General features: G+C 44.1%; 1 protein-coding gene across 5 annotated transcripts in view; it reads right to left on the reverse strand.

The window, feature by feature from the left end:
• PLK4 (polo like kinase 4) overlaps positions 1-10,882 on the reverse strand; it is a 39,507-nt gene extending 28,625 nt beyond the window's left edge. For 4 of the 5 annotated variants that reach the window (XM_075860470.1, XM_075860471.1, XM_075860468.1 and 1 more), the window contains exons 1-6: positions 10,098-10,454; positions 9,784-9,879; positions 9,551-9,646; positions 9,350-9,464; positions 7,746-8,748; positions 1,311-1,411 (exon numbers count right to left, since the gene is read on the reverse strand). In XM_075860470.1, coding sequence (XP_075716585.1) covers positions 1,311-1,411; positions 7,746-8,748; positions 9,350-9,464; positions 9,551-9,646; positions 9,784-9,879; positions 10,098-10,223 — 1,537 coding nt within the window. In that variant the 5' untranslated portion in view covers positions 10,224-10,454. Of the gene's footprint in view, positions 1-1,310; positions 1,412-7,745; positions 8,749-9,349; positions 9,465-9,550; positions 9,647-9,783; positions 9,880-10,097; positions 10,455-10,503 lie in introns of those variants that run through there. The other variant, XM_075860469.1, reaches the window with a different exon arrangement.
• Between the last annotated feature and the right edge of the window lie 12,990 nt (positions 10,883-23,872).

Consider the following 23,872-nt stretch of genomic DNA (forward strand, 5'->3'; position numbering starts at 1 on the left):
ACCTTTGCCCCCCCCGCCCCCAAGAAATGGGATAAAAAGTCGTCAAAAGGCTGCAATGTAATCCAAAATGGCATAAATAAAAACTACAGCTCGTCCCGCTAAATACAAGCTTCTTCGACCGTAAAAAAAAAACAAAAAATGTTATGGGTCTCAGAAAATGGCAACACAGACCAAATACAAATTGTTTTTATTTTGTAAATGTAGGAATACAAAAAAATACTATATCAATTTGGTATAGCCATATTCGTATTGACCCTCATAATAATGTTAACATATCATAGATCATTTTACTGCAGGGTGAAAGTCGTAAAAATGAAATCCCAAAAACAATTGAGTAATTTTTTTTTTTTTTCATTTCATCCAACAAAATTTTGCAAAAGTTTCTCAGTGCCATTAACCCCTTCGCGCACCCGGACGTGCTAGTACGTCTGGGCCCGGGGGGTGATGTTCGTAACAAAAAGATTATACCAATAAAACCACGTCCTGCAAAAAATAAGCCCTCACACCGCTTAATCCACAGACAAATAAAAGAAAAAAGTTATGACTCTCAGAATGTGGTGAAACAATAACAATTAAGAAAAAAAAAAAAAGTATATAAATTCAGTATCACCGTAATCATATTGAGCCGCAGAATAATGTTAAGTTGTCGTTTTTATCGCACGGTGAAAGCCGTAAAAACGAAAGCCGAAAAAAAAAAACAAAAAAAAAACACAACAACAACGATGTAGGAATCGCAGTTTTTTTCCAATTTCAGCCCGCGAAGAATCTTTTTTCAGTTTCCCAGTACATTAAATGGTACTTTAAAAATGGTGCCATTAGAAACAACAACTCCTCCCGCAAACAAACAATAAGCCCTCACACCACTCTACGGACGGAAAAATAAAAAAATAAAAAAAAGTTATGGCTCTTGGAACACGGGAAGTGAAAAACAAAAACATGAAAAATGGCCCGGTCCTTAAGGGGTTAAAAAAACAACTCCCGTTTAAAAAAAAAATGAAGGACGAAAAAAAAAAATTAATACATTGAACTTGGCAATAACATCACATGCTCTCAAAACGGTGCGCCATGCATATGCTGGCTGCAGATAGGTGGTTAACATAAAAAACATAAGCAGGGACAAGGCATGGTGGATGGTAGCTGTATAATTAAAGAGGTCGTATCACCTCAGACATATCCACAAGACATGCTATAAATGTCTGACCGATGCCGGTCCTACCTCTGCGACCAGCACCTTTATTCTTAATGGGAGTCGTCTTTAAGGGTTAACAATTATTGAGCAAATTTGATATCATACCACAATGTACACCTACCAATTAATTCCATGGCTCCAAACCATTGTTGTACAGTTTCAGCTTGGCTCCTTTCATCAGATCTGACACCCGAGAGTTTTGGAGGACAGAAAAATTCAGACCTTGAATAAAAAATAAAAAAAAGCAATGTTAAAAAATCAAGAAAAAAAGGTAACGCAACATCATAAAGTGCATATGTTCATTTTACAGACTATCGTTCTGTGTGTGAAATGTGCTGAATCAGCAATTCTCCTGAACCCAGTTTGCCCTTCACGTAATATCGTTTGTTTTGATTACGTCCACTTCAGAATTTTGCTGCAAGAATTCATGTTGTGGCATCTCTAGTACAACATATGATTGATTAGTTAAACAGTCAGGACAAGGACATGTATAGATTAAAATAGTCGAACACAGCGCTGTTAGAGAACGAATGGAGCAGCAGCACACCTGTGCGAAGGCCGATCCGTTCGTTCAGGGGACTTGGGACCACCGTTATCTTGATCGAGAAGGGTCCCCAGCGATCCTGTGGATAGGTGGTAAGTTGATGTAGTGGGATAACCCCTTTAACCCCTTAGTGACCAGCCCATTTTAGGCCTTAAATGACCAAGCTATTTTATTCGTTTTTCTATAGTCGCATTCAAAGAGCTATAACGTTTTTATTTTTTCGTCTACATAGCTGTATGAGGACTTGTTTTTTGCGGGATTAGTTGTGCTTTTTAATAGCACCATTTTTGGGTACATATAATTTTTATATTAACTTTTATTAACCTTTTTGGGGGGGGGGGATTATAAAAAAAAACTGAAATTCCGCCATTGTTATATGCGTTTTTAAATTGACGCCGTTCACTATGCGACGTAAATAACATGTTACCTTTATTCTATGGGTCGGTACGATTACGGCAATACCACATATGTGGAGGTTTTTTTATGTTTTACGACTTTTGCACAATAAAAACACTTTTGAACTAAAATTATTTGTTTTTGCATCGTTGCTTTCCAAGAGCCGTAATTTTTTTATTTTTCCATCAATGTAGTGATTTTTTGGGCTTGTTTTCTGCGGGACGAGACGTAGTTTTGAATGGTACTGTTTTGGGGTACATGGGACTTATTGATTCATTTTTATTATGACTTTTTTGGGGGGCAATGGAAAAAAATTGCAATTTCGCCATAGTTTTTTGTGTTTTTTTTTTACGGTGTTCACTTTGCGGTTTAAATTACATATTAACTTTATTAATGGAGTCATTACGGTCGCGGCGATACCACATATGTGTACTTTTTTTTTTTTTTTTTACACTTTTACTAAAGAAAACCACTTTTTATGGAAAAAAATGGTTTTATTTTTTTACTGTACTTTTTATTAATAATCTTTATTTCACTTTGATGACTTATTTTATTAGTCCCACTAGGGGACTTTACTGTGCGATATTCCGATCGCTGCTATAATGCTCTGGTATACTTCGTATACCAGAGCATTATTGCCTGTCAGTGTAAATCTGACAGGCAATCTGTTAGGACGTGCCTCCGGCGCGTCCTAACAGGCATATGTCCAGGGCAGACCTGGGGGCTTTTATCAGTCCCCCGGCTGCCATGACACCCCATCGGAGACCCGCGATTGCATTCGCGGGCCGCCGATGGGTGACAGAGGGAGCGCACTCCCTCTGTAAACAAAGTTAAATGCTGCGGTCGCTATTGACGGCGGCATTTAACGGGTTAAACGGCCGCGATCGAAGTAAACTTCGATCGCGGGCGTTGGAGCAGGAGCTCAGCTGTCATCAGACAGCAGAGCCCCGGCTCCTGCCTGCACGGGAGACCCGTGCAGGACTTAGACTAGGCTGACGTGAAAAGGCGTCAGCCTAGCCTAAAGCCCATTAGTGAATCACGTAAAAAGGCGTATTAGTGGTCACTAAGGGGTTAAAGAGGGATCTGTCATATTTTTTTATACGTTGCCTTGTCTGGGGCAGCAGAAAGTAAAGACAGAAAAGCTGATTTTAGCGGTCTGTCACTTATTGGGTAAATTGCCCTAGTTAAGGAGAATTTATGTTGTACTTGCACCGCATGTGATGCAGGACTTCAATCCAATGATCTTCATATGTTCACGCTCTACCGCCTTCCAGACACAGAACGGTATATCTTACGATTAACAGTAATAAGAAGAAAAGTGTAATTCAACAGCTGGAGGGAGGGGAGATCATGAATATATAAAGATTAGACTCAAGTCCTGCATCACGTCCAGCAGTATAAATCCTCCAAAGCTACGGCACCTTACTGAATAAAGATATAGACCGCTAAAATCAGCAAATATGTAACAGATCCACTTGAAATAGTGCAGAGTAGGGCTGGGTGATTAGGACCTAAATTAAAGTCACGATTAGGCCTTATTTACACGAGCGTGTTAAACGTCTGTGTGACGGCCGTTGAAACAGTGGCCGTCCCACAGACCTTTTATAATTCAATGTGGTCGTTCATACGGCCGTTGCTTCAACTGACCGTGTGAAGGGCCCGTGAAAAAATAGGACATGTCCTATGTTTTAACGCATCACGCATCCCTCCATAGACTCTCATCTATGGGGGATGCGTGATATCAGCGCAGAGCATGGATGCACCTCGGACGTGAAAAACGGCAGTTTTTCACATCCGAGATGCGCAACGCTCGTGTGAACCCGACCTTAATTGAATATGTAACCTCGATTACGATCCATAGCCGATTTTTTTTTTTAAGACCACACCCCTTTTGCATGCCACACCCTCTATTTGCATGCTACGCCATTGAATTAATATTTATCTGGTCAGCCGGCTATAAAACTACTGTATATAATACATCCCCTGACACTGCCGCCACACGGTATAATGCCCCACTGCTGCCCCCACATATTATAGTTCCCCCATAGCTGCCCTCCAGACAGTATAACTCCCCCCATAACTGCCCTCCACACAGAATAATGCCTCCCATAGATGCTCCCACTCAGTATAAGGCCCCCATAACTGCCCCCCACACAGTATAAAGTCCCGATAGCTGCCCCCACACAGTATAAAGTCCCGATGGCTGCCCCCACACAGTGCCTAATAAAATACATACACATCTAACCCCATTCCAACGACGAATGTAAAAGATCCCTCTGCCCCTCCGGTCTGTGTGGCTCGGCGCAGATAGGCGGGATGACATCTTTGCCTTGCGCCTGTCTGCGCAGAGCCTTGAGCGTCTGGCGATACATAGTGAATGGTAGAGCAGGGACTTTACGGCTTCCTGCTCTACCACTGGATTCAAATGCATCAGCATCCTGAGGACGCAGGTACAGTTGAAACCAGAAAAAAGCAAACGGAAAAAAAAAAGGAAATGCGTAAGATGACGTACTGAGGTCGCAGATCCATTTGAAACTGGGGGAAAAAAAATAAATACAATGATTACATGACCCCTAATATCCTGTTTAGGTTAGGCCGTGTTCACAAGTGACGATTAGCTGCGGATTAATTAATTGGCACAGATTTAAGGGCATGTTGCAGATTTTATGCTCCACTGTGGCGCTGTATGCTCCATCTTTGGCGCTGAAAGTCTACAAGGGGATTGTTGCGGATTGGTCGGCCTGTTCCTGCTGCATGTGAACAGGTCCTTAAAGTAAACATGCACAAAACTTCTACGTTCTGACCAGACCTCCACCATTTACTAGAACAAAGGTGCTGTGGTGTTCTACAAAACACTGTGCCCCTTAGGCCCTGTTCACACAACGTAATTTTTGCGGCAGAACCAGCTGTGGATTGTCACAAAAATTCCACCTCCTATTCATCTCAACGGGAGTCGGACTCCTCTTTTTCCCAGTTAGCTGATTTTTTTCAGCTGGCGGGAAAAAGAAGCGTCCTGCCCGATCGTCGAGCTGAATCCGCCCAGACATCCCTTTGAAGTCAATGGGACAAGTAATCTTCCTGCCAATGGCAGGAAAAATTCTGCGGCAGATTTTGCAGCCCTTAGGCCCTGTTCACACAGTTGTTGTCTTTTGCAGGCAGAAAAATCAGATTTCAACCTGCCTGCACTTTGCCACGTTTTTTTGCAGCATTTTTAGCAAATAAATACATTTAAAAAAATAAAATAAAAATAGCTTTCTCTGCTTTCCATTGATTTCAATGGGAGGTCAGCGGTGGAACCGCAGCAAGAAAGAGCATGCAGTTTGTTTTTTTTTTACCACGAGAGGCTAAAAGCCGCTGCACAAAAAACAAAAAAAAAAAAAAACGCCTCCGCCTCCTATTGAACTCAATGGGGGGGGGGCAGTTTCGGACGTTTTAGGAGCTAAATTCAGACGCGGTTTCCGAATCAGTGTAAAAAAAAAAAAGAAAAAATAACTGAACTTGGCCTTTGACTCCAGTCAGCCTCTGTCTGCACTTGGGAGAGATGCCATCAGGCCATTAGATAAGTCCACGGCATCTCTACCAAGTCAAGTTGAGAGAGGAAGACATTTTTTTTTTTTTTATATTGCACAAGGAAAGAGAATCTGTAAGCAATGTTTTTCTGTTGTTCGCAAATAAATCAGTCTTCAGAGAGGATGGTGAGGAATAGATTTTGAGGCAATTTCGTGAAAAGCATAAATTGCATCAAGATGCAAGAGATTATTTAGAAACTATTTTCAAAATCTTTGGGTATGTTCACACGCTAGCTGGCTTTTATGGCTGAAATGACAGGCTGTTTTCAGAAGAAAACAGCTGCGTCGTTTCAGCCGTAAATGCTCCTCCTCGTAATATACGAGGCGTCTGTGACGCTCGTATATCTTGAGCTGCTCTTCATTGAGTTCAATGAAGAACGGCTCAAATTACGTTGCAAAGAAGTGCCCTGCACTTCTTTGCCGAGGCAGTCAATTTACGCGTCGTGGTTTGACAGCTGTCAAACGACGACGCGTAAATGACAGGTCGTCTGCACAGTACGTCGGCAAACCCATTCAAATGAATGGGCAGATGTTTGCCGATGTATTGGAGCCCTATTTTCAGACGTAAATCGAGGCATAAAACGCCTCGTTTACGCCTGAAAATAGGTCGTGTGAACCCAGCCTTAAACTTACAAAAGGCCAACGAAACCTCAAACACACGTAGTCTAGACTTTTGCCACCAGTTACACTATTTCAAGAACTAACTTGACTTTTAGTGGCCCAGCTATGACAACTTCCATACATGTGTACAGAAAAACCCAGCAAACTATTTCAGATGCATTAGGCTCCTGATACTTCTCCAGCTCGGACACAAACAACGTGTACAATCACAATCATAAAATTGCTAATCTAGATGTCAATTGGTAATATTAGGCAAATTTGACAAAATAGCCAATAAAGCTAAAGCAATCCACATACAGTGCAATCTACATAAAGCATACACTAACCATTTTAACATAGGAGGCAACAAAAAACAATTACTAAGCTTCACTTAACAAAAACAAATAAAAAAAGGAATCTTTGAAAATTTCTCAGATCAGAACTTTCATTCCCCGTGAGAAAAATTGAAGCAGCTTATTTACCTGACCGAACCTGAAGAGCGCCATGCAGTCATGTTGCAGGAAGAAACTGGACATGAACTGAGATCCAATTTTATACCACAGACATCAGCATTACAGGAATATTACCCAAATACCCCAGAGATTCACCAGCCATCTGCAGGAGATACCTGATAATTGTCCACTGGGGACCGCGCTAACTGCAAGCAACACGCACACCTCTGATTCCAGTAGGTCTTCATGCTGCAAGGTTAGCATTAGGACACGTACACTAGTTTTTTTTTACATCTATCTGAACAGTCATTTAGGTCTCTTAAGGATTGACACACATCAGGTTTTCCCTTAGGCAATGACACGTATGACAGCAGTTGGAATAAAACCCAAAACTGCTGGTGTGCACACCAGCCACCTTTACCGCCTTTCAACATTGTTTCATAGATTTATAGAACTGGTTTACTTGTCAGGCTGTCAGATGATTTCTCTTGCAGGAAGACTAGGGACAATCCAATTCATTACCTGCTTCGTGTAGTCCCCTATAACGTTATGAATTGGATTGTCCCTAGTCTTCCTGCAAGAGAAATCATCTGACAGCCTGACAAGTAAACCAGTTCTATAAATCTATGAAACAATGTTGAAAGGCGGTAAAGGTGGCCATACACTCAAGATAGCCGTCAGTCAAACACTCGCTGGGCTGACCTCTGTCTCCTCCCCATCTCCCCCATACCCGCTGGACTCGGGTGAGAAAGCCGCTGCTAGACTCCTGACAGTGGCCCATCTATTAGCAAACAAAAGGATCTGCTATGTTGGAATTCACCATGCCCGACCCTTCTCTCCCCCAATATCTGCCATCAGGGGAGGGTCAGGATGTCACCATATACATTAGATGGACGGCTGGTCCTACCAGAATCGGCAGACATACATCTAATGTGTATGACAAGCGTTATTATTTAACAAGAAAAAAAAAAAATAAGGAAATAGACTTTACTTACGGAGTTCTCTCTTTGACTGGGGGAGAGGTAAGTCTATCCGAAGACCTGTGAGCAGCTTTGTCCGTGAACATCGGAGGGAGATCTCCATAGCTGTTTGCAGGAGAAGATGCAGAGGTCCTATACCCACCCGGTTTATTCAGAGTCTCCACTGAGTGACATCGGTCCACAAAACTGTTTGGTTTACTATGAGAGGCACCTGTTCGGTCAGAAGAGTGAGCCCTTCGGAGGTAGCGAGAATGTGGCCTATCTTCACTGACAACCGCTCTCCTCCCCCTCCGCTCAGAAGAGTCCATTTCCTCTCTCTGACAACTGTGAAAGCTTCCACCATCCACCGTCAGAACATCACTTGGTTGTCGATCCTTAAATTGAAAGACATTCATTTTGTTGGGGAGTGAAGGTCCTGATAAAATTCTTTTCTCCTGAAAGCGACCACTAACACTAACTCCAGAAGAACTAGTAAATCCTGTAGAAATTGTCGCATGGCCGCTGTCGATGGAGTCTTCAACAGCTCCCATATCATCACAAGTGGAAGAAGAATACCTGGTCATGAATGGGTGGTCCAGCACAGATGAAAGGCTTAACCGATCTGCAGGGTTTTTACGCAGCAACCGAAAAATCAGATCCTTGGACTCCCTTGACACAAAATTGGGAATTTCATAGTCGGCCAAAACGACTTTATTTAAAGTGTTCTTGACAGTGTCGGTGTCAAAAGGAGGCCTTCCCACAAGAAAAGTATACAACATGCAACCCAAAGACCAAACGTCAGATTCAAGACCATGAGCACTCCTGGTAGCAATTTCAGGGGCAATATAGTTTGGTGTGCCGCACATCGTGAAGTGCTTCTCATTTGGTAATTTCAATTGAGCGGCTAGTCCAAAATCTGCGATCTTAATATTCATGTCACTGGAGAGCAGGAGGTTGGAAAGAGTGAGATCCCTGTGCAGAATCCCATGCGAATGTAGATAAAGCATCCCTTTGACGATCTGTTCCATGAAATGGCGAGCTGTGGAAAAGAAAGAATACACAGGTGAAAAGTTCTCTCTGCAATGAATTTGAATACAAAATCAGGTACTTGAATGTGTGTTATCTGCCAACCATGTCAAACTTAGGAGATGCCCGAGCTTATATTAGGGAATTAAATGATGTGAACCTAAACTAAAGCGGTCAGCTCTGAACAAGACCAGGGCTCCACTGCAACTCTTGGGTGGAGTAAAATCATGGATTAATGCAACGGCTCTCAATGCGGGAGAAAAATCCGCTCATCTGAATTCTTCTCCAGTCGCTTGTGACTAATTTGCCTATACGGAAACACAGGGTTGCTTTACACCTCTCATAGGCATCCTGTGGACCACCGGTTACCAGCTGCTTGTCTATGGATCACTTCTTCATGTAGTAGGAGCAATTCGGTTAATGAAAGTATATTAGGGAATCACATGTAGAAGAGCGTTGTAATTTCTAAGTGCCTCCAAAGCAGGGGTATGTTTTACAGGACAACCTGTGCACCAGGTAGCCTACATTAGACATGTACTATAAGCGTGTAAAGAAATGCATCCTACGTACATGTATAAAACGGACGCTGGTATAACGTGCCTTTTTACACTTACCTTCTTTTTCAGTAAAGTGTTTCTTTTGGTTCTTTAAATATCTGTTCATCTCTCCATTGTGACACATTTCTAATATCAGGTATACATAATTGCTGTCTTCAAAATAGTTGTAAAGCTAGAAGAAAAAAAACAAACAAACATGTATATAAAAATAAAAAAAAGCTATTGTCAATACTGCTTTGAATACATACAATCCCATACCTCCAAGATAGATGGATGTTTTAACTGGCAGTGGATCTCCACCTCATTGCGCACCCTCTGCACCATGCCAACCCTCTGCATTGCTTTTTTGTCTATCTGTAGAAGTTAAAGACACAAAATAAAAGTGAAGCCGGTAACAACATACTTCCACTTTTGGATAATAAAATGAGATGTGCAAACAAAAATGCACGGCGTCCAACTAGAAAGAATGAATGCAATAATATACAACCTACCATTTTTATAGCAACCTCGATGCCAGTATTTATGGACTGTGCCCTGTAAACGCAGGCAAAAGAACCTTTTCCGAGGAGGTTGAGGACCTTGAAGTCCTTAAGAACAAAAGATAAAAAGGATTAGTCGTAAAAATCAGTGACATTGCTCTAGACATTTTAAAGGGTTCCCTATCAAAAACACATGATTATTTGGGGGGCAGCTGGGAACCCCAGGGAGAAGGTGGCTAGATGAGGACTAAGATCCAGAAGACTGAAGAGGTGACACTTGGCAGGATCTTAGGTGTCCGGCTATGATGTGACACATCACCCATTACCTCGATGCTGTTCTCTCCTTGTAGCAGAGGTTTGCAGCCTCCTGCCTGCTTGTTGTGGTCTCCATTTGGGGAATGGTCTTTGGATGTGAGGTTAGGGAAGAGGAAGGTGAGGACCTTCTCCAGCATGTTGTATCAGGAGTCAGCAGTGCTGATCTGTACACAGGACACTACTGAGGAGGATGGAGATGGGTCCGATCATCCCGGTTCTGTTCCCGCTGTCCTAACTGACAGCACAACCACAACATGACAACAACGCTCAGCTTCCACAACATGACAGCAACGGAGGGAGGGGCGTATGAGCCCGCAGCCCCCGGGGACGCTATAGTAACTAGAGTTTTAGGACACACGACTACTGGCACCATAGCAACCGGAGAGACAACCGACACTGGTCCCCTGCAGTTTATACCTCGATCCTCCCTCCTATGCTGCTCGACATGGTTCTTCTGCTCCACTCTGGCTCGGCTCATCCTCCCTGGTTCACCGCGGGACCCGGGATTGTACCGGTGATCACGTGACGTCGGCGGGGAAGATTGGGGCTCTGGGCGCCCGGTTCCATTCCCGCGAGTCGTTATTTGAAAATTCCGCCCGTTATAGTCACGTGACGCGACGGAGGTGACGTCAGAGGAAGTTCCTGCACTCCCAGTAGTTGTGGTCAGCGAGAATCTTCGTGTCTTTTTTTCAATAAAGTTTTGTTGCTTCTCTTGGCGTTTATTTCCGCGGCTGCTTCACACGGCGCAGAATGACCGGTTCTCTGAGTAGAACGTCCCGAGACTGGCTCCGTACTCATGGCACGGGGAAGCTGTCCGGTGGACGATAGGGGCAGTTGTTATCCATGTGTATTGATGAGCTTGTGGTTTTCTCCTGAAAAAATCACGTGTGATATTAGTCTTGTGTTAAGCTTTCATATTCTATGCAGTTTTTTGTGGCTGTTAAGTTGGCGCTCAGCTTTCTGGACCCAGTGTATTGGTTGTGCTTTTTGTAACTTTTGAAAGCAAGGACAGTGCAGCCCACAGCGATATACGGACCTCCAAGTTGTGAGAAAACGCTCCAGAATAATGGGCTCCGTCAGGCTCCAGATGCCATGATGCCTGTGTGAACATAGTCTACATCATACCAAAGTGCACGATTCAAGGACAGAGGAAGGTGGAAACTACTCCTGTATTAGGCTATGTTCACAACAAGTTTTCTGCCTTCCGTATCCCACTGTGTCTAGGCACAGAATGGAATACGTCGCCTGGACACAGCACCTGATGTTAGGCTATGTTCACACGGGGTCTTTTGCCGAGTTTTTTGACGCGGAAACCGCGTCGCAAAACTCGGCAGAAACGGCCCGAGAACGCCTCCCATTGATTTCAATGGGAGGCGTCGGCGTCTTTTTCCCGCGAGCAGTAAAACTGCCTCGCGGGAAAAAGAAGCGACATGCCCTATCTTCGGGCGCTTCCGCGTCCGACCTCCCATTGACTTCAATGGGAGGCAGGAGAAAGCGTGTTTTATGCCCGCGGCGCTCAATGGCCGCGGGCGAAAAACGGCGCGATAATTGCTATTCACACGGAGTATTTTGGGGGAGGAATATCTGCCTCAAAATTCCGTTTGGAGCTTTGAGGCAGATATTCCTCCCCCAAAATACGCCGTGTGAACATAGCTTTACTGTTCATATGTGGGTAATGACGTTAGGGGCTTTGAGATGCCGATTTCAGGCCAGAGCGTTGACAATGCTATGGCCGAGAAATCCACAACAGGAGATCCCTTGACGTTACTGCTGGAGACTCCAGGACTGGTGGAGCCCCCAACGTCACGGTCTATACATGGACAGTAACGCCAGCGGCTTCTCCAATCCCGAAGTCCTCGGCCAGAGAGTTACAGCTGCTCTGGCCAAGGACTCTGTAGTAAAATCGCTGTCCATATATGGTTAGAGGTTTCTCCAGTCCTGGAGTCCCAAGCCAGGGTGCTACCAAAGCTTTGGCCGGGGACTCCCTAGTTGAAAGTCCTTGACGTCACTGTCCATACATTGACCCGACCGTGAAAACGGGCATCCTCAGACCAAGTCCTACCTGATGCTCTTCCTGGGGACTCGTATACCTGTGATGGATGCCATACAGTGGCATCCGTCACAGATAGGCTCCCATGTAAAAAAAAATGTATAGCGTGGTATATACGTTTTTTTTTGTTGTTTTTTTGCAAGAGCCCTCAGGATGGAAAAGCATAGTCTACTATGTTAGTCAATCTCATATTAAAAAGAAAAAAAAGTATACCAGTCCGACGAAGGCCAAAAGGACACACTTTTGGACTCCGTCGGGCGAATAGAGCCCTATGAACACGTTTAGCATGTACGTAGGGAGCTTTCCCTACGTACATGCTAAACGTGAGGTCAAAAACAAAATGTAAACGTAGCCTAAGCTGTGATGGCTGTTCTAGTTTGTCACTCAGCTCTCCCAGGAACAGATACATCTATAGTTATAAGTTGTTAAAGTGTACCTTCACTTGTGATCTCCCCACCTGACATTGGGCACTCCCGCTCGCCGTGTGGTACAGGTGTCGTTTCAACCATACGACGCCTGGAGACTATTGTGGATGGGTCCTATTAAAACTGGATCAAAGTGGAGGAACCTAAAGGGGTTGTCCTAGAATCTACAATTATCGCCTATTGACAGGATAAGTGATAATTGATCGCTGAGGGCTCTACGTTCTCATGTGGATGGGGTTCTCCAGTGGTTTTATTCTGAAAAAATAAGACAAATGAAATAAAAAAAATGGAATGAAGTTAAAGGGTTATTCCCAAGTTGATAAATGTAGCTAGTTAGCTTCCACATGAAAAGTTAATAAGTTTTCTAATTACCTGTCCGTCGTCCAGAGATGTCGTTTTCTTGGGATTCTTGATTGAAGTTCATGTCGGTCCCTCTTTGTATCCTGCTCATTGCCTAGGTTCCCGGCCACCGCTATTTACCTTTAGCGGTGGCCGCGCATGCGTAATGACATCCTCTGCGTCCGGAGCAGAGGATGTAATTTACTCGTGAACGCGCATCTCGGCGCAGGAGATGCCGAGGAAGACACCCGTCGCGTGGAGAAGTCTGCACTCCAGTAAAGGTAAGTATATATATATATATATATATATGTGTTTGTTTGTGTGTATATATGTGTGTGTGTGTGTGTGTGTATGTATATATATATATAGGTGTGTTTGTGTATATATGGGTGTGTTTTTGCATGTGTGTGTGTGTGTGTTTTTGCATATGTGTGTTTTTGCATATGTGTGTGCTTGTGTATATATGGGTGTGTTTGTGTATATGTGGGTGTGTTTATGCATATGTGGGTGTGTTTGTGTATATATGGGGGTGTGTTTGTGTACATGTGTTTGTGCATATGTGTATATGTTTGTGTGTTTTTGTATGTGTGGATGTTTGTGTATATATGGGTGTGTGTAATATATGGGTGTTTGTTTATATATATATGTGTGTGTGTGTGTGTAGGGGAGTATAAGTATTGTTCACATTGATAACTTTTTTTTTTATGTTGTTGCAGGTTTTGATGTACCGATTGGATTACATCTTCGATTCGTTGGACTACTGCGTAGATCTAAGTTTTTTTGCAAATTTTAATAAAATGGTTAACGAGGGTTTTGTTGGGGATTTCTTATTTCAATAAAAAAAAAAATAATTTGTGTTTTTTTTTTCAAACTTTATTAGTGCCTAGATAATGGCAGTTGGCTGATTGACAGCTTCCATTATTAAGGCGGTACTTAGTGTTAGCCGGTGCAGAGGCTAGCACTAACCACCCATTATTACCCCGGTACCCACCACCACCAGGGGTGCCGGGAAGAGCTTGGTACGATCCAGTACCCGACCATCTGTTGTGATGGTCGGGCACTGGGGCGGCCACAGGCTGGTATTATGAGGCTGGGAAGGGCCAAAAACAGTGGACCTTCCCACCCTTGTAATGCTAGGCTGCTGCTGTGTTGTATCGGGCTGGTTATAAAAAAAAAAAAGGGGGGGGGGGACACTGCACGGCGTTTTTTTTTAACTTTAACAATAGATGTTGGGTCCCCCACATTTTTAATAACCAGCCATCTACAAGGCCGCAGCAGCCTGGCATTACACTGGTGGGAGGGGCCACTGGTTTAGTACATTCCCAGGCGAATAACACTGTGTTGTTTGTGGGTGGTTATGATAAATTGGGTGGAACCCCATGTCTTTTTAATAAAAATAATAAAAAAAAATGACGTGGGGTCCCCCCCACTTTTATAACCAGCCAGATACAACACAGCAGCAGCAGCAGCCTAGCATTACAAGGGTGGGAAGGTCCACTGTTTTTGGCCCTTCCCAGCCTCATAATACCAGCCTGCGGCCGCCCCAGAGCCCGACCATCACAACACTGGATCGTACCTGGCTCTTCCCTGCACCCCTGGTGGTGGTGGGTACCGGGGTAATAATGGTGGTTAGTGTTAGCCTCTGCACCGGCTAACACTAAGCCTCCCCTTAGTAATGGACGTTGTCACTCAGACCGCGGCCATTACTAAAGTGGTAGTAATAAAACTTGAAAAGAAAAGACAAAGATCTAGATAAAATATTTTATTGAAATAAAGTACCCCCAACACAACCCTCATTAACCATTTTATTGATGAAAAAAAAAAGCGTAATCTAAGTAGTCCTCGAAACCGACGTAGTCAAACACCAAACCTGTAAAAAATCAAAAATATTAAAAAAAAATGAAATAAAACATGTCGTAGGCTTAGTTTCACTTTCATGTGTGATACTGACTGTTATACCATGTATAGAAGCCTGCCGCAAAGTTGGCTTAGATACAGGGCTCCATCAGACAGTATCATACATGGCCATACAGACATTTATACAAACAAACATACATACATGCAAACATATACAAGCAAGCACATATATACATGCAAACATACAAGCATGCATAGATACATAACACATATGCATGCATACATGCAAATATACATACTTGCATGCAACCATACATACAAACATGCACATATATACATACATGACAACATACATGCACATATACACATACATACAAGCAAACATACATACAAGCAAACATACATACAAGCAAAAATACATACAAGCAAACACATACATGCAAACATACATACATGCAAACATACATAAATGCAAACATACATGCATGCAAACATACATACATGAAAACATACATACATGCACATATACACATACATGCACATATACACATACAAACATGACAACATACATACAAGAAAACATACATACAAACATACAAGTAAACATAAATACATGCAAACATACATGAACATATACACATACAAACATGACAACATACATAAATGCAAATATACATACAAGCAAACATACATACAAGCAAACATACATACATGCAAACATACATAAATGCAAACATACATAAATGCAAACATACATACATGCATACATACATGCATGCATACATACATGCACATACAAACATGACAACATACATACATGAAAACATACATACATGAAAACATACATACATACATGCAAACATACATACAAGAAAACATACATACATACATGCAAACATACATACATGAAAACATACATACATGCAAACATACATGCAAACATACATATACACATACAAACATGACAACATACATACATGCAAACATACATACATGAAAACATACATTCACATATACACATACATGCACATATACACATACAAACATGACAACATACATACAAGAAAACATACATACATGCACATATACACATACATGCATGACAACATACATACAAAAATAAACTCACCTAAGATGTTCCCACGAAGAGCTGAATGGCCCCGTCACTTTTCTTCTAATGCTCCCATTCACAATAACAGCGGTGGGCGCAGATGACGTAATCACGTGGGCCTGATATGATTACGTCATCTGCGCTACAACGCATTGTTACTATGAATGCGAGCGGCGCCAAGTAGAAGGAAGATGGCAAGTGACGGGACCGTTCAGAGCGCCGTTAGAACGTCTTAGGTGATTATTTTTTTTAAAATATATTTTTAGTTGTTCGCCGGGTGCTGATGCAGCACCGGTGCGGCGGATACGCAAATTACATGTAGTGACAGGGTGGGTGATGGAAAAGTGGCTTGCCAAAACGGGGTGAGTGTAGTGTAGTGTAGTGTAGTTGACATTCACGGTAAGTTCGTCTCAATCAGGCTTACCATGCCCGCTTGAGACGAACATTCTCCCGATGTTGCTAGAACTACAGTATCTAGCAACATCGGGAGCGCGCACACTGCAGAGCGGAGCGGCTTGATTGACATCAAGCCGCTCACGCCCCTTTTTAGAAAAGAGAACCAGCACTTGCTGAATTATCAAGAGTAAAAAAAAGGCACTTAGGAAATGAATTTTTACAATTTTTTAACACCAAATGTTTTAAAATTCATTTCCTGCTTACAATGTCTAAAAAAAAAAATTGGAGTCAACTAGCTCTGGAGACAAAGATTTTGGGACTGAGGGATTTAAGTTACAGTGTGGGGCCTAACAAAGGCCCTCACAGGTGTCTTGTGACAATCCCTGTTTCGGCATACGTCAGAATACAGATCTCACTTTCCATGCTGCTGTGCAGAGAAGAACAGTGGCCTATTTTTGGTCCGAAAGCGTTATCCCTGTTACAAAAAGTGATGTCATATCACTAGGATATGCCATTACTTCCAGAGTCAGACCACGTGCTTTTCTGTTTACAAACATCCAGAGTGTCATACTTTTGACTGCTGTTGCGCAAATGACGTGCGTCCCACGGAAGTGCTTCTGTGTGGTGCGCGTGATTTTGTGGTGCGCGTGAAGTCAATGGGTGCGTGATCGCGAAAAACGCAGAAATATAGGACCTGTCGTGAGTTTTACGCAGCGGACTCACGCTGCGCAAAAATCACTGACAGTCTGCACTGCCCCATAGACTAGCATAGGACCGTGCGACGCGCGTGAAAAACGCGCGTTGCACGGACGTATTACACGTTCGTGTAAATCCGCCCTAAGACAGCACATAGCGATCTAAAAGGATCCCTGACTAAATGAATGGAGAGGAGTGCATGACCCTTATTGGTCAGCGTCATACACTCCTCTGTACAACGCCCACTTGGTCTAAAGTAAAAACACACCCACTTGGGCATTAAGCAACTCATTAGCATAAATCTAAAATCGCTAATAAAGTGGTGAAAACAGATCGTTTTTTTAAATAAAAAGCACTGCTGTCACCTACATTATAGCGCCGATCCCCTTATATAGGAGATAGGGCACTTATAATGTGGTGACAGAGCCTCTTTAAGGGGTTACTCCCATCACAGAAAGAGATGGCATAAAAAAAAAAAATATGCACAATAGAGGGCAGGAAGAAGCCACGGGATATGGAGAGGGAGTGAACGCTTGCCTGTGAATCTGAGGCGCTTTCATCCTCGGAGTGGCGTGCAGTTTTCTGTGGTTCAGGTGCCATCTTGGGCATCCGAACCGGAGATGCAGGCAAGTTATTTTGGAAGAATTTGTCAACCTCCTTGATTTTGTGGGTTCTTGACAGATGGGGTATTTTCCCAGTTTCTTTCTTCAGCTGTCAGCTTGCCCATGACTAGCAACGACCAGTAGAATCAGAGTTTCTAGTGCTCGGCAGCAGGAGAGCAAGTATCACGCATCTGCCATGTAACTCGCTCAGGGTCCGCCCCGTCTCTGCTGTTCTTGCCATGCCCCCCGCTCTCGTGATCCAACATCCCTATAGGCCAACCAAAATCCCCTCATTTGCAGTGGAGTAATGTTGGAGATGGGCTAAAATCAGGGAGGCCGCTTTCCGAGCGTGGGATTTTCAGGGGGTGGTCCTTCTGGTTTTACTGCATTGTTTTCTCTGCTATCCAGAGCTTCAACGCCGTTTGTTTGCGCTGATGCTCTGAAGGGGTCATCTCTTCAACTGCTGCTTGTTCAGTATCCTCATCAGCCATTTTCACAGGGTGTTACGCAGCACCAGTGGTCTAGTAGGCCACACTTAGGGCTGTTTTGCTGCTTATCTGTTTTTTTAAGGGTGTCACTAATTTTTTTGCAGGTGAAGCTCTCCCCAGGTGTCACTCATCCCATTAACACTGACGTAATTGTTATTGTCCCTAATCAGTGTTAATGGGACGAGTGACCCCTGGGGAGAGCTTCACCTGCCAAAAAAATTGCCAATTTCACTTTTTTTCATAAAGGTATCAGTTTGAAGACCGATTTCTTTGTTGAGCGACCATGAGAATGAAGAAACACACCACAAAATCTATCACCCCGTTTCTCCTGTTTGCAAAAATACCCACATTGTGGCCCTAATGCGTTGCCTGGACACACGGCAGGGCCCAAAAGGAAGGGAGCACCCGGAGGCTTTCAGGACTCATATTTTGCTTGAAAATGTTTTAGGCCCCACTGTACATTTGGAGAGGCTTTGAGCTGCCAGAACGATAGAAACTCCCCATAAATTACCCCATTTAGAAAACTAGACCCCATAAGGTATTTCTTTAGGGGTATAGTAAGTATTTTGACCCCACAGTTTTTTGCTAAATTTAATGCATAACAGGTGGAAAAAAAATTTTGTTTAACTTTTTTCATAAAAGTATCAGTTTGAAGACCGATTTCTTTGTAAAGCGAACATGAAAATCAAGAAACATAACACAAAATCTATCACCCTGTTTCTCCTGTTTTCAAAAATACCCACATTGTGGCCCTAATGCGTTGTTTGGACACACGGCAGGGCCCCAAAGGAAGGGATCTCCCGGAGGCTTTCAGGACTCATGTTTTGCTTTGAAAATGTTTTAGGCCCCACTGTACATTTGGAGAAGCTTTGAGCTGCCAGAACGATAGAAACTCCCCATAAACGACCCCATTTCAAAAACTAGACCCCTTAAGGTATTTATCTAGGGGTATAGTTAGCATTTTGACCACACCGGTTTTTCACAAAATATATTGGAATTAGTGTGTAAAAATTAAAATCTACTTTTTTTCTGAAACAACATAGGCATTTTTAATATTTACAAGGAATAACGAAGAAAATGCACCCCAACATTTGTAAAGCAATGTTGTCCGATTACAACAATACCCCATATGTGGTAATAAACTGCTGTTTGGACCCACAGCAGGGCTCAGAAGGGAAGGAGCGCCATTTGGATTTCTGATTTTGCTGGAATGGTTTTCGGTGCAATGTCGCATTCGCAATGCACTGGAGGGACCAAAACAGTGGAAACCCACCAAAAGTAACCCCATTTTGGAAAAACCTTCAAGGAATTTTTCTAGGGGTATAGTGAGCATTTATACCCCACGGATCTTTTGCAAAGTTTATTAGAATTAGGCCTGATTGGGGGGCGTGGCTTAGCTATGGAGCCGTGAGCACGCGTTTTGGGGGAGCTCCGCACTAGCAGCCGAATAACAGCCATCTTTCCCGGGTAAACCCGGCAGGCGATGCCAGGAAAACGAAGGGGAACCTGCCCTGGAACTTCCCGGTCCTTACCTCGCTCCTCTGGCCGTTGTAAGAGCATGGCGCGCTTCCTTTCCTCCTCGCAAGCAGCCGCGGACCAGCGAGCAGCAATGGCAGACGCATTGCCGCCACATCCGGCCACAGACACCCTGGCTCCTTCTCCTCCTGCTCCTCTGTTACAGTCAGCACATGCGGCCACGACTGCCGATACGAGTCCTCCCTGCTGCAGCACTCAGGATGCGGTAAGCTTTGTCTCTCCCCTCAACATGTCCTCAGTGAGAGATTTGCCCGCCATTATACCACACACATATGCCCCTGAAGTTCAGGCTGGGCCATCGGGCTTACATGCTGACCTACAACTATTGAGGGAGATGATACAAGCCCTCCCCACCCGACAGGATCTTGACTCTTTGGTCTCCAGGGTTGAGCAGGCACATCAGCAAGATATAGCTGACCTGCGTCAGGATGTGATCAGAATAGACTCTAGGGCGCTTACATCTGAGAATACTGTGTCTGCCATTGACTCTAGAGTAACTGCGTTGGAAAGAGCTGCCACGGATACTAGAACACATTTACAATCCTTGGCGCTTCAGTTAGATGATCAAGAGAACAGAGGACGCAGAAACAATGTACGCCTGAAGGGCCTTCCAGACCTCGGCCCACGAGATGAGCTGGTGTCTAGAGTATCTATTATATTCAACAAGCTCACTAGCCGACCATCAGAAGCGACTTTTCTCCTAGATCGAATTCACAGAGTTTCGCGCCGAGGCCCGCTCGATTTGTCCTCTCCTCGCGACGTGTTATGTCGCCTTCACTATTATACCGACAAAGATGCAATTATCCGGGGGGCATGGTCTCATGGGCCGGTCTCAGTGGAAGGAAGTACGGTTACTATATACCCTGATGTCTCCCCACGGACACTCTATATGAGGCGGCTCCTACATCCTCTGCTTGAAAAAATCAAGTCCGCAGGCGCCACTTATAGATGGGGTCACCCGTTCCATGTTGTCGTGAAGAACAACTCTGGCTTCTACCTCCTGCGCCACTCCTCGGATCTTGAGGGCCTATTTCGTTTTCTTCAGATCGAGCCGTTCCCAGTCCCGGATTGGCTAGCCCTGGACAGAATTGAACAACCTCAACGTCGTCGCCTCAACAGGACTAGCCAGCCCATACGAAGCAGATCCATCCCGGGTGCACCACATCTGCCGTTAATCGACCTCTCCCGCCGGGTCCCGCCTGAGGCTTAAAGAGGACATTCCCGCTAATATCCTTTTATTTGACAATGTTTTGCTAGGCCGCTGGCAGCATGGCTGCTCAAGGGACTTAAGGTCGTCAAATGTTATTTTGCTCATATAATGTTTTGCTGGGTACCTAGCAAGGTTCTTTTGCAACTAAATGTTTTGCCCAGTTTTTTTCATAGGATACTCAGGTTTCGTGTATAGATACAATGGCTGCAAGGGGCCTTCACTTAGCCCTCAGGAAATACGTGCTGCTTATACCGTATTAGTTTAAGTGTCAATTATAGACCGTCATATAAGGTGTGTGGGTCTGAAGTTGTTTAGAGGATGAGCTATCACCTGCAACGCTGGAGGCACTTAGCCTACTGTTACCTCCCCCACCCACACTCTTTTGCTGGTTATATATATTAGACAAAGGTTTGTGATGCGGGCTATGGGGAGTTTCATATGTTAGTCGGTATCTCTGATAATTTTAAAATGCGATGTTTGCCGGGCATACATCAGTTGCGTGTTAGCTTTCAAATCCTCTTAGCAGCTAAGAGGTCGAATTTCTGGTTGATATACGGTTATAGCAGCCTTGTATACTTAAATAGAAGGGTGTGGCGTCGATATAGGTTGTTCATGGGTCATGGCTATTAGCACGGGTTTTGGGTTAACCTCCCTTGGCTACTAGAAGCTGAGAGATGCACGTCGGTTCTATCATTGCTTGTGCCTCCATCGCCTCCCCACTGGTAGACGATGGAAGAAATGGTTTACTGTTTGATGATTATGTATGCGGTACGGGGCTCCCCCCCCCCCCGTGGTTTTCCAGGTCCCCACAAATTTAACAACCTTCCTTTACAGGTTTTTTTTTTGTACCGTATAGGAGTCTGCCTTCGGGCCTCTTTCTTGTGTGTCGTCTTATTCTCTTTCTTTCTTATCTTTATCTGTCCTCCTTTTGCCCTTTACTTTGCCTTCCCCTCCCCCTCCACCGCAGCCCAGGACAGATATGTCGCAGCATACACAAACGGACCTGACTATTGGCTCAATAAATGTCAAGGGGTTACACAGCCCTGGAAAACGATCCATACTTTTCAATTTGCTGAAAGGCAAAAATATACAGGTGGCGTTCCTCCAAGAGACGCACCTATGTCAGCAAAAACCTTTTAAACTCTCTAGCGCATGGTTCCCCAATGCATATCATAGTCTTTCTCTGGACACGAAATCCAGGGGGACAAGCATTTTGATCTCTAGATCTCTTCCTTGGGAGTTCGGGGGGTCTCGCAGTGATGAATTGGGACGGATGCTCTTGATGAAAGGAGTTATTGACTCTCAAGTATACACTTTTGCCTCTTTTTACCTACCCAACTCTGGTCAATGCACAGCCCTTGTTGGCTTTTTGAATGCCCTGGAGGAGTTTGGGGAGGGTACCATTGTTCTGGGAGGGGATTTCAATGTTGCGCTAGATCCCGCACTAGACACTTCCGTAGGTTCTTCTTCATTCTCGAGGGCACATCTGCGCCGCATTATGAAATCATTTCACGAACACCAATTAGTGGACACATGGCGTCTCCTACACCCAGCAGATAGGGACTTTTGCTTTTACTCCGCAGTACACTACAAATATTCCAGAATTGGTCTTTTTTTCGTCAAACATCATTCGCTGCATTCTATACGCTCGGCCGACATTGACTCGATTTCCTTTTCAGACCATGCATTAGTCACCTTGACCCTCTCTCTACATTCCCCTCTATACCGCCAATCTCAGTGGAAACTGAACCCAACGCTTCTCTCGGATTCAGTGGTTACTGCTGATATCCAACGTAATATAGCTGACTACTTCGCAACTAATGCCACAGAGACCATTAACCCTCGCATTATCTGGGAGGCGCATAAATGCGTGATCAGGGGTATATTTATTAAACATGGTGCCCGCCGGAAGAAAGAACGGGCGGTGGCCACGGTCCGTTTGCTGTCTCAAATTGAGGTACTTGAGATCTCACATAAACGTTCCCATGACCCAGAGTGTAGGATTGCCCTCCTCCGTAAAAGAGAGGAACTGCGAACCTTATTGATGGCTCGAGCCAAGGCTACGCTTTCTAGATGTAAACGTCATTACTACGAATATGGCAACAAAAGTAGTAGGTCTCTGGCTAGAGCCTTGCGGACCCAACAAACCCAGAATTACATACCCTCTATAGTATCCCCCTCACAAACACGGCTTCGTCTGCCGTTGGACATAGCTTCCACATTCCGGGATTTCTACGCTGCCCTATATAATACTGACTCTACCAATCCGTCTGTGGCATCCAGTGAATTCAGGTCTAACATTTCTAAATATATCGCGGATTCTGGTCTACCCGCCCTATCGGAAGATCACATTACTAGCCTGGAAGAACCACTTACCACACAAGAACTCTCATACGCTTTAAAGCACTCCCGAACAGGAAAGGCACCTGGCCCAGACGGATTTACAATTCAATATTATAAAAAGTTTCTGACGTCCCTAGGCCCTTATTTTCTAGCCTCCTTTAATTCTTGCTCGGCCTCCTCCCCCATCCCTCCTGACGCCCTTAGGGCGCATATCGCGGTGATCCCCAAACCTGGGAAAGACCCTACACAATGTGCCAGCTACAGACCCATATCCCTCCTCAATACAGATATCAAATTGTTTGCTAAAATTCTAGCGGATCGTCTCGCACCATTGATTGGAGGAATCGTACATACGGACCAGGCAGGGTTCATGGCAGGTAGAGAGGCACGAGACAACACAACTAGAGCCATCAATCTGATCCACAAGGCCAAAATCTCCAATATACCTCTTATGCTTTTATCTACAGATGCGGAAAAAGCGTTTGATAGAGTTAACTGGACCTTTATGGAAAAAACCCTCTCACGTCTGGGCCTTGGATCACATATGCTGGGCTGGATAATGTCGCTATATTCATGCCCATCCGCCCGAGTTCGAGTAAATGGCCTTCCCTCAGATGAATTTGCTATACACAACGGCACCAGACAGGGTTGCCCCCTCTCACCCTTGATATTTATACTGACACTAGAACCCCTTTTACGCCATATACGTGCAAACCCGGATGTGAAGGGACTA

Source organism: Rhinoderma darwinii, chromosome 1 (assembly GCF_050947455.1).
Source record: "Rhinoderma darwinii isolate aRhiDar2 chromosome 1, aRhiDar2.hap1, whole genome shotgun sequence".
Lineage (NCBI taxonomy): Eukaryota > Metazoa > Chordata > Amphibia > Anura > Rhinodermatidae > Rhinoderma > Rhinoderma darwinii.